At 33.3% G+C, this 12,345-nt stretch overlaps 1 protein-coding gene across 2 annotated transcripts; it reads right to left on the reverse strand.

Moving 5' to 3' along the window:
• Positions 1 to 7,590: 7,590 nt before the first annotated feature.
• LOC138197649 (retinol dehydrogenase 8) lies at positions 7,591 to 11,213 on the reverse strand. 2 transcript variants are annotated; one of them, XM_069148505.1, is made up of 8 exons: positions 11,097 to 11,213; positions 10,245 to 10,326; positions 9,710 to 9,850; positions 9,450 to 9,611; positions 9,173 to 9,352; positions 8,984 to 9,077; positions 8,642 to 8,825; positions 7,591 to 8,544 (listed from the first exon to the last, which is right to left on the reverse strand). In XM_069148505.1, the coding sequence occupies exons 3-8, from the start codon at positions 9,804 to 9,806 to the stop codon at positions 8,332 to 8,334; spliced, it is 930 nt and encodes a 309-aa protein (XP_069004606.1). In that variant the 5' UTR covers positions 9,807 to 9,850; positions 10,245 to 10,326; positions 11,097 to 11,213; the 3' UTR covers positions 7,591 to 8,331. The 2 variants fall into 2 exon arrangements, with proteins under 2 accessions (XP_069004606.1, XP_069004605.1); XM_069148504.1 differs by lacking the exon at positions 10,245 to 10,326.
• Between the last annotated feature and the right edge of the window lie 1,132 nt (positions 11,214 to 12,345).

Below are 12,345 nucleotides of genomic sequence, written 5' to 3' on the forward strand. Positions count from 1 at the left end.
CTACAGTATGTCGTCTAAAATATGACAAGAAAGTCATACCATAGTATGTCGTTCAAAACGTCATGCTATAGTATGACATTTCTTTCGTCCAAAAAAATCACAAAAAAGCCATACTATAGCATGACTTTTTTTTCCGCCAAAAAAATTAAAAATACTTAAGACTACAGTATGTCGTATAAAATATGAAGAGAAAGTCATACCATAGTATGTCGTTCAAAATGTCATGCTATAGTATGACATTTCTTTCGTCCAAAAAAATCACAAAAAAGCCATACTATAGCATGACTTTTTTTTCCGCCAAAAAAATTAAAAATACTTAAGACTACAGTATGTCGTCTAAAATATGACAAGAAAGTCATACCATAGTATGTCGTTCAAAACATCATGCTATAGTATGACATTTCTTTCGTCCAAAAAAATCACAAAAAAGCCATACTATAGCATGACTTTTTTTTCCGCCAAAAAAATTAAAAATACTTAAGACTACAGTATGTCGTCTAAAATATGACAAGAAAGTCATACCATAGTATGTCGTTCAAAACATCATGCTATAGTATGACATTTCTTTCGTCCAAAAAAATCACAAAAAAGCCATACTATAGCATGACTTTTTTTTCCGCCAAAAAAATTAAAAATACTTAAGACTACAGTATGTCGTATAAAATATGAAGAGAAAGTCATACCATAGTATGTCGTTCAAAACGTCATGCTATAGTATGACATTTCTTTCGTCCAAAAAAAAATCACAAAAAACTCATACTATAGCATGACTTTTTTTTCCGCCAAAAAAATTAAAAATACTTAAGACTACAGTATGTCGTATAAAATATGAAGAGAAAGTCATACCATAGTATGTCGTTCAAAACATCATGCTATAGTATGACATTTCTTTCGTCCAAAAAAATCACAAAAAAGCCATACTATAGCATGACTTTTTTTTCCGCCAAAAAAATTAAAAATACTTAAGACTACAGTATGTCGTCTAAAATATGACAAGAAAGTCATACCATAGTATGTCGTTCAAAACATCATGCTATAGTATGACATTTCTTTCGTCCAAAAAAATCACAAAAAAGCCATACTATAGCATGACTTTTTTTTCCGCCAAAAAAATTAAAAATACTTAAGACTACAGTATGTCGTATAAAATATGAAGAGAAAGTCATACCATGGTATGTCGTTCAAAATGTCATGCTATAGTATGACATTTCTTTTGTCCAAAAAAATCACAAAAAAGCCATACTATAGCATGACTTTTTTTTCCCGCCAAAAAAATTAAAAATACTTAAGACTACAGTATGTCGTATAAAATATGAAGAGAAAGTCATACCATAGTATGTCGTTCAAAATGTCATGCTATAGTATGACATTTCTTTCGTCCAAAAAAAAAATCACAAAAAAGTCATACTATAGCATGACTTTTTTTTCCGCCAAAAAAATTAAAAATACGACTACAGTATGTCGTCTAAAATATGACAAGAAAGTCATACCATAGTATGTCGTTCAAAATGTCATGCTATAGTATGACATTTCTTTGGTCCAAAAAAAAAATCACAAAAAAGTCATACTTTAGCATGACTTTTTTTTTTGCCAAAAAAATAAAAAATACGACTACAGTATGTCGTCTAAAATATGACAGGAAAGTCATACCATGGTATGTCATTCAAAATGTCATGCTATAGTATGACATTTCTTTCGTCCAAAAAAAATCACAAAAAAGTCATACTATAGCATGACTTTTTTTTGGCCAAAAAAAATTAAAAATACTTAAGACTACAGTATGTCGTATAAAATATGAAGAGAAAGTCATACCATAGTATGTCGTTCAAAACGTCATGCTATAGTATGACATTTCTTTCGTCCAAAAAAATCACAAAAAAGCCATACTATAGCATGACTTTTTTTTCCGCCAAAAAAATTAAAAATACTTAAGACTACAGTATGTCGTATAAAATATGAAGAGAAAGTCATACCATAGTATGTCGTTCAAAACGTCATGCTATAGTATGACATTTCTTTCGTCCAAAAAAATCACAAAAAAGCCATACTATAGCATGACTTTTTTTTCCGCCAAAAAAATTAAAAATACTTAAGACTACAGTATGTCGTATAAAATATGAAGAGAAAGTCATACCATAGTATGTCGTTCAAAATGTCATGCTATAGTATGACATTTCTTTCGTCCAAAAAAATCACAAAAAAGCCATACTATAGCATGACTTTTTTTTCCGCCAAAAAAATTAAAAATACTTAAGACTACAGTATGTCGTATAAAATATGAAGAGAAAGTCATACCATGGTATGTCATTCAAAATGTCATGCTATAGTATGACATTTCTTTCGTCCAAAAAAATCACAAAAAAGCCATACTATAGCATGACTTTTTTTTCCGCCAAAAAAATTAAAAATACTTAAGACTACAGTATGTCGTATAAAATATGAAGAGAAAGTCATACCATAGTATGTCGTTCAAAATGTCATGCTATAGTATGACATTTCTTTCGTCCAAAAAAAAAATCACAAAAAAGTCATACTATAGCATGACTTTTTTTTTTGGCCAAAAAAATTAAAAATACGACTACAGTATGTCGTCTAAAATATGACAAGAAAGTCATACCATAGTATGTCGTTCAAAATTTCATGCTATAGTATGACATTTCTTTCGTCCAAAAAAATCACAAAAAAGTCATACTATAGCATGACTTTTTTTTGGCCAAAAAAAATTAAAAATACTTAAGACTACAGTATGTCGTATAAAATATGAAGAGAAAGTCATACCATAGTATGTCGTTCAAAACGTCATGCTATAGTATGACATTTCTTTCGTCCAAAAAAATCACAAAAAAGCCATACTATAGCATGACTTTTTTTTCCGCCAAAAAAATTAAAAATACTTAAGACTACAGTATGTCGTATAAAATATGAAGAGAAAGTCATACCATAGTATGTCGTTCAAAATGTCATGCTATAGTATGACATTTCTTTCGTCCAAAAAAAAATCACAAAAAAGCCATACAATAGCATGACTTTTTTTTCCGCCAAAAAAATTAAAAATACTTAAGACTACAGTATGTCGTATAAAATATGAAGAGAAAGTCATACCATAGTATGTCGTTCAAAATGTCATGCTATGGTATGACATTTCTTTCGTCCAAAAAAAAATCACAAAAAAGCCATACAATAGCATGACTTTTTTTTTTGCCAAAAAAATAAAAAATACAACTACAGTATGTCGTCTAAAATATGACAGGAAAGTCATACCATGGTATGTCATTCAAAATGTCATGCTATAGTATGACATTTCTTTCGTCAAAAAAAATCACAAAAAAGTCATACTATAGCATGACTTTTTTTTGGCCAAAAAAAATTAAAAATACTTAAGACTACAGTATGTCGTATAAAATATGAAGAGAAAGTCATACCATAGTATGTCGTTCAAAATGACATGCTATAGTATGACATTTCTTTTGTCCAAAAAAAAATCACAAAAAACTCATACTATAGCATGACTTTTTTTTTGGGCCAAAAAAATTAAAAATACGACTACAGTATGTCGTCTAAAATATGACAAGAAAGTCATACCATAGTATGTCGTTCAAAACGTCATGCTATAGTATGACATTTCTTTCGTCCAAAAAAAAAATCACAAAAAAGTCATACTATAGCATGACTTTTTTTTCCGCCAAAAAAATTAAAAATACTTAAGACTACAGTATGTCGTATAAAATATGAAGAGAAAGTCATACCATAGTATGTCATCAGAAACGTCATGACTTTTTCTTATTCCCATGATTTTTAAGTCACGCTAAGGCATGTCGTCAAATAAAACCCCCCCAAAAAACTATTGTATTCTATCACAGGCACAGTGGTACATTGGTTAATGATACTACCTCCCAGTGAGAAGGTCATGGGTTCAATTCCAGCTCGAGAGATGTGTATATTTGTCGACAAAATACATAAGGAGCAAACATGTCATCTAAAATATGAAGAGAATGTCATATTCAAGCATGACTATTTTTTGACCAAACATTTTTTTAAAACAGTTATACTATGGCATGTCGTTAAATAAAACATTAAAAAAAACATTAATTTTCTAACAGGCACAGTGGTACAGTGGTTAGTGCTGCTGCCTCCCAGTCATGGGTTCAAATCCAACTGGAAGCCATGTATGTATTTGTCAAAAAAGGTCATACTATAGTATAGATGTGTTTTTGTGCAAAATTTTCTTTAAATACTTAACACTTTAATATGTCGTATAAAATATGAAGAGAAAGTCATACCATAGTATGTCGTTCAAAATGTCATGCTATAGCATGACATTTCTTTCGTCCAAAAAAAAATCACAAAAAACTCATACTATAGCATGACTTTTTTTTTGGGCCAAAAAAATTAAAAATACGACTACAGTATGTCGTCTAAAATATGACAAGAAAGTCATACCATAGTATGTCGTTCAAAATGTCATGCTATAGCATGACATTTCTTTCGTCCAAAAAAATCACAAAAAAGCCATTCTATAGCATGACTTTTTTTTCCGCCAAAAAAATTAAAAATACTTAAGACTACAGTATGTCGTATAAAATATGAAGAGAAAGTCATACCATAGTATGTCGTTCAAAATGTCATGCTATAGTATGACATTTCTTTCGTCCAAAAAAAAATCACAAAAAAGCCATACAATAGCATGACTTTTTTTTCCGCCAAAAAAATTAAAAATACTTAAGACTACAGTATGTCGTATAAAATATGAAGAGAAAGTCATACCATAGTATGTCGTTCAAAATGTCATGCTATAGTATGACATTTCTTTCGTCAAAAAAAAAATCACAAAAAACTCATACTATAGCATGACTTTTTTTTTTGCCAAAAAAATAAAAAATATGACTACAGTATGTCGTCTAAAATATGACAGGAAAGTCATACCATGGTATGTCATTCAAAATGTCATGCTATAGTATGACATTTCTTTCGTCCAAAAAAATCACAAAAAAGTCATACTATAGCATGACTTTTTTTTGGCCAAAAAAAATTAAAAATACTTAAGACTACAGTATGTCGTATAAAATATGAAGAGAAAGTCATACCATAGTATGTCGTTCAAAACGTCATGCTATAGTATGACATTTCTTTCGTCCAAAAAAAAATCACAAAAAAGCCATACTATAGCATGACTTTTTTTTCCGCCAAAAAAATTAAAAATACTTAAGACTACAGTATGTCGTATAAAATATGAAGAGAAAGTCATACCATAGTATGTCGTTCAAAATGTCATGCTATAGTATGACATTTCTTTCGTCCAAAAAAAAATCACAAAAAACTCATACTATAGCATGACTTTTTTTTTTGCCAAAAAAATAAAAAATACGACTACAGTATGTCGTCTAAAATATGACAGGAAAGTCATACCATGGTATGTCATTCAAAATGTCATGCTATAGTATGACATTTCTTTCGTCCAAAAAAATCAGAAAAAAGCCATACTATAGCATGACTTTTTTTTCCGCCAAAAAAATTAAAAATACTTAAGACTACAGTATGTCGTCTAAAATATGACAAGAAAGTCATACCATAGTATGTCGTTCAAAACGTCATGCTATAGTATGACATTTCTTTCGTCCAAAAAAATCACAAAAAAGCCATACTATAGCATGACTTTTTTTTCCGCCAAAAAAATTAAAAATACTTAAGACTACAGTATGTCGTATAAAATATGAAGAGAAAGTCATACCATAGTATGTCATTCAAAATGTCATGCTATAGTATGACATTTCTTTCGTCCAAAAAAAAATCACAAAAAAGCCATACTATAGCATGACTTTTTTTTCCGCCAAAAAAATTAAAAATACTTAAGACTACAGTATGTCGTCTAAAATATGAAGAGAAAGTCATACCATAGTATGTCGTTCAAAATGTCATGCTATAGTATGACATTTCTTTCGTCCAAAAAAAAATCACAAAAAACTCATACTATAGCATGACTTTTTTTTTTGCCAAAAAAATAAAAAATACGACTACAGTATGTCGTCTAAAATATGACAGGAAAGTCATACCATGGTATGTCATTCAAAATGTCATGCTATAGTATGACATTTCTTTCGTCCAAAAAAATCAGAAAAAAGCCATACTATAGCATGACTTTTTTTTTCCGCCAAAAAAATTAAAAATACTTAAGACTACAGTATGTCGTCTAAAATATGACAAGAAAGTCATACCATAGTATGTCGTTCAAAACATCATGCTATAGTATGACATTTCTTTCGTCCAAAAAAATCACAAAAAAGCCATACTATAGCATGACTTTTTTTTCCGCCAAAAAAATTAAAAATACTTAAGACTACAGTATGTCGTCTAAAATATGACAAGAAAGTCATACCATAGTATGTCGTTCAAAACGTCATGCTATAGTATGACATTTCTTTCGTCCAAAAAAATCACAAAAAAGCCATACTATAGCATGACTTTTTTTTCCGCCAAAAAAATTAAAAATACTTAAGACTACAGTATGTCGTCTAAAATATGACAAGAAAGTCATACCATAGTATGTCGTTCAAAACATCATGCTATAGTATGACATTTCTTTCGTCCAAAAAAATCACAAAAAAGTCATACTATAGCATGACTTTTTTTTTCCGCCAAAAAAATTAAAAATACTTAAGACTACAGTATGTCGTATAAAATATGGAGAAAGTCATACCATAGTATGTCGTTCAAAATGTCATGCTATAGTATGACATTTCTTTCGTCCAAAAAAATCACAAAAAAGCCATACTATAGCATGACTTTTTTTTCCGCCAAAAAAATTAAAAATACTTAAGACTACAGTATGTCGTCTAAAATATGACAAGAAAGTCATACCATAGTATGTCGTTCAAAACATCATGCTATAGTATGACATTTCTTTCGTCCAAAAAAATCACAAAAAAGCCATACTATAGCATGACTTTTTTTTTGGCCAAAAAAATTAAAAATACTTAAGACTACAGTATGTCGTATAAAATATGGAGAAAGTCATACCATAGTATGTCGTTCAAAACATCATGCTATAGTATGACATTTCTTTCGTCCAAAAAAATCACAAAAAAGCCATACTATAGCATGACTTTTTTTTTGGCCAAAAAAATTAAAAATACTTAAGACTACAGTATGTCGTATAAAATATGACAAAAAAGTCATACAATAGTATGATGTATGCCGGTTATGACTTTTTTTTTTTGTTTTTTTACATTTTGGACAACATACTATAGTACACCATTTTGGACAACGTATTATATGTACAAAGTACAGGGAGGCTGTGGCTCAGATGGTAGAGTGGGTTGCTCACTAACCAGAAGGTTGGTGGTTTGATCCCAAGCTCCTCCTGTCCATATTCATCAATGGTCAAGACACTGAACACCAAGTTTCTCCCAATGGCATACAATGTGTGAATGTACTCCTGATAGCAGGCACCTTTCATGGCAGCTCAGTCTCATTTGTTTGTGAATGGAAAACCATGCAAAAGCATTTTGAGACAATACAGTGCTATACAAGTGCAGACCATTAATATAGTATGACATTTCTTTTTGGACAACATACGTGGCATTTTGAACAACATAAGTTTGACTTTTTATTAGATTTTTTTTTGGACACATAGTATGAGTTGTTTTTTTTCCATTTTGGACAAAAGAGTATGACTTTTTTTCATAATTAATGTGGGTGTGTTGAAGGTGGGATATGAGGCTAATCTTACCTAATAACTTCAGTTTTATGAATATGGATAATTTATTTTTGTGATAAAGTGCTTTCCTTGTTGTTTGTCAAAAGAATATATCACATACAGCACTCACACACATACTTACTCAGTTTTGTAGTAAGATTTTGTTAGCATCAATACATTATAAGAAATCATTTTTTGCAATAGCCTTGACCTTGTTTTCCTTAAAATTAAGAATAAAACATGCAATCTTATTGTTAAACAAGAAATTAATACACAGAAAGAAACAAAGTCCATAAAAATGGAGGAATTATTATTTTTAGAATTACCACTGTATATGATAAAATAGTCAGTGCCTTGTACACTGCTGCACAGACAGAAACTTATGTGACCTCACTAAAAAAAAAAACAGACAATGACCAGAATTTTAGCTATGACAGTCAAACACTGCCTCATAAAAACATTTCAAGTTCATTTGGTTGTCGGAGGTTTCTTCCTGTTAAAGGGGAGTTTTTCTTCCCCGCTAAATGCTTACTCATGTGGCAATGAAATTGCTCAATATTCAGAGTGCCCTGAGAGGATTTATCTTGAAATTTAGCTTAACATAAATAAAGTCAAATTGACAAATAGTTTGTGTCGAGTCAATATTTCTTCCCTCCCCTCCTCTGCAGCATGCGCACAACTCCAAGTGTAGCATTGAACAGGTTGTTATATTTAAAGGTCATCTTATAGAACGTGTCCAGAGGCAGTCGGCCGGTCGGGTCGGCGTGCTTCAGTGCGGTCAGCGGCATGTACAGCCGGTTGGTTTGGTGGCGCAGAGGCGGCTCCTTAGCAGTGATCACTCGAACTGTTTGCTAAAGAATAAATAATATTCCGCATTATGACTTGCAAAACAAATAAAAATGTGTGACCTTTTAAAATTAAAATGCAAACATAACTGTCTCTACTTGCCTCGGCCACTTCCTCTGCTGTCTGGCCCAATGAGCTGAAGATCTTTTTAGAGTATGGAAGGTAAATTTCACGGAAGATCTTGGCCGTCTCTGCATCTGTCCTCGATAGATCGATGTTGTCAGCATCATCATACACTTTTCCTTCAAACTTCGTCACCACGGGTCCAGGTTCCACTAGAGTTGTCCTTGTGACAGACAGAAAAACATGAATCTAGGACCGGTTGTCCGTTACAGTCGGTAAGTTGAAAGAGTCTCACCAATGTGGGCTTACTGATAACTCAAGTTTTAGTTGTGGCCTGGCTGCATTTTTAAAGCTGAAGTATTTTTCAGGACATGTAATCACTTGATGTTAAACTTCATTGCTTGTACTGCCAGACTTTCACAGAATCCTTCCACAGCAAATTTGGACGCAGAGTAGACGTCATTGAACAGAAGTCCTGTATGGACATGTAAGAAACGGTATTAGCAACTTCTTAACCCCATTCTAACTGTGAGCTTCTCCTGAAAATGTCATCGCCACAAACAAACTCACCCTGTATTCCCATGACACTGCTCATCACCACAATGTGGCCACTCTGCCGCTGCTTCATGTCGGGCAGCACCTCTTTCACCAGCCGCACAAGGCCAAAGAAGTTAGTGTCAAAGAGCTCCTTCATGGCGGCGATGCTTTGGCATTCCAGCGGCCCAATCATGCCAACACCAGCATTGTTCACTATAACAACAGGACATTCTGGGCTATTATGCCGTTCAGTTGTGGAGAAATCTTAAATTCACTTAAAGCATGTCTATGAGGAGGAGGGGAGACGAACCAAGAACATCCACCCGTCTGTTTGGCAGGCTGTTGACACACTCTTTGATGGAGGCTTCACAACAGGCATCCAACTCTTTGATTTCCAGGGTTTTGTTTAAGGAGTCACCTGCTGCTTTCTCCAAAGGTCCTCGTTTCCCAAGATCCCTCATTGTGGCGACCACTACCTCAGATAAACAATGAACACACTGTCAGTAGCTATGGTTACCTCTATCATCTAACTGTGCGCCATTTCTTCGCTGAGGAGAGAGAGTAGCTGACCTTTAAACCGTCTAAGTTCGTCCTTGGCCAGCCGGACGGCCACGGCCAGGCCAATGCCAGAGGAGCACCCAGTCACCAGAACCCTCCTGGTCCCCATGCTCTTTGACCTCTGACCTCTAGTCTCAGGGGGAATCTTGACGGCTGTAAACAGAGAAATGTATTATTATTTTTCATTTATTTACCATCTTTATTTTTTCCAGTAGAATCACTGAATGTTGCTGAAAAATAGTAAGTCGTAATGCTCTATCTTTTAGTAGTGAGAGAGTCATTAAGTTGAGTTTTTCCCCAATAAATGTAAATTAGGACTGAATAATCTTAGTCACTTCATCCCTGTGAGGCACCATTGAGACCAGAGTGTGTTAGGAGTTTAAAGATTATATTCACTCTAATCTGATTTATGTGGCCTGGAATGTTTTGCTGCTTAAAGCAGCCAAGCGCTCAAAACAACAGGTAGATTCTCTATGAGTAAATATGTCAAGTGTCTAATTTTCTAGAAGCAGTAACATGATAACAGTTCTGGACATTGAGTCCCTACCTGATCAGTGGGTGATGTGAGGACTGTTGATATTGTTGAGGAGCAGGATTTCATATATTATGAGTCTCAAGAGTCATAAAACCTTCATTTTTTTTTTTAAAGCAAAGGACAAAAAAAGCAACTGGTTAAAAACCTCTATCACCACTGAAGAAAGTTATCTGATCCTTAAAGTAGAAATATCACGATTTAGCAAAACCTTCTGTTGGAAGTCCAGCATCAAAATTTGAAGTAAACCAGCAATATCACCGAAATCAAGGGTAAAAGTCGTCATCATGGGCCCTGGTAGGGTGCAGCAGCCTCCAGCAGTTTTTTTGACTGTTAGATGTGTGTTGATTTTACAAATTCAATTTCAGCGTCTTTTTTATTTTTTTTGTCCTGACTTGAATATTCACAAAAATGGTTTTCAAAGTAACATATTTTGCTTCATAATTTGAGGTTTTCATCAAACAAAGAATCCATTGGTGATTCAATTTCACAAATTCAGTTCCTTGAAAGATTCAACCCCTTTTTTTTTTTTTTTTTTTACTTCCACAGAGGTGAAGACAAGTGGACAGATTAATGCAAGTAAAAAAAAAAATAAAATAAAAAAAAATAAATAAAAGACCTTATTCCTCTCTGACAGTACAATTGTACCATAAACTCAAATGTGTGGTTCAGCACAGCATTTGAGTAACATCATTTCCCACCACTGTAAATCATCAAAATGGTAGATCAATTACAGTGACACCACAGGATAAAAACACGAGGTCACTGCAGACACTGTAAATCCCCGCAAGACCAGTGATCCACATTAAGGTTCAACCGTGGAAGCCTGTAGTTTTGTGTGAGTGGTGTTGTGGTCAGTCTACCAACCTCTTGGAGCGAGCAGCGCGTTCTTCACAGCGGCGGAAATGGAAAACCAGAAAGACTTTTACTGCAGCATTTAGCAGAGACACGGCCAATTCACATCGGGACATGTGGCTACATAAGCTCTGTGATTATCTAAATGGGTCAGTCAGGCACACTCAGTCCATGGGAGTTGTAGTTCTTAAGGGAGATAACGACCTCCCCGGTAACTGCAGCGCATGTTGTTGTTGTTGTTGTTGTTGTTGCTGCTGCTCTTGCTGTACTATGTCTCTTAATACGTTTAAATAATGGAATAAAATTAATTTGTTAACTTGTTTATCCTCCTACAGTAAGGTCCGACTGCAGTCCTACCGCAGCGTTGCAGTTTAGTGTTGTTACCATAGGAGGGCACGCTTCATGAATGTATGAGGGGGGAGGGGGGGGGGGTAGCTTCACTGCCTTAAACTCTCATTTCGGTCATTTTAAAGGCAAACCATACATTTTGCCATTAATTTGCCTTATATATATATATATATACGAATAAAATAACTCTTTACAACATGGTGTAAATATATTTACATATACAGCCTATTTATGCATATATATATATATATATATATATATATATATATATATATATATATAAATAGAGAGAGAGATTTTATTTTTATTTTCCAAACACTACGCTATCCAGATAATCCATTATGATAAGATAATACTTTAAAATGAACCTCTATATCCAGGAAGAAAATGATTGTGCCCTATAAAATTGATATCTTTTTTTTTTTTACAAGTCTGTCACTATAAAAAGCTTGCAGCAGAGACATCTTTTGATGATTGTGTAGAGACATATAAATATGTTCATAAATAGGCTATATATGTAAATATATTTACACCATGTTGTAAAGAGTTATTTTATTCGTGATCAACTTTATGAAAAGAATTACCGTTTTAGTGTTTTGTAACACAAGGAAAGGTAGACTGGGACACGAGGGAGTGTCACATCTTCTGATATGCTTTGTCCTACGGTGACAAAAGGAAAATCTTTTAATTCTAAGCTGCCGTTGTGCTCAGGTTACTTTACCGCCTATTCACTGTTCATGTGAATTTCTTTATGGTGCTTAAAAATGGGTTTTTAAACCACCGGGTCTTTCTGTGATGTGCAGTGGTTAATGTTATAATGATACATGGTGAGTATAATTTAGATGCAGGAGTACAGTAGAATTTGAAATACAATACTGTTTGCATAGCATAGCTGATATAGGAGTGTGTAAAG

This window comes from Embiotoca jacksoni, unplaced genomic scaffold (genome assembly GCF_022577435.1).
Source record: "Embiotoca jacksoni isolate LCO1_2020_lvr unplaced genomic scaffold, fEmbJac1.0.p SCAF_15, whole genome shotgun sequence".
In the NCBI taxonomy this organism is placed as follows: domain Eukaryota; kingdom Metazoa; phylum Chordata; class Actinopteri; family Embiotocidae; genus Embiotoca; species Embiotoca jacksoni.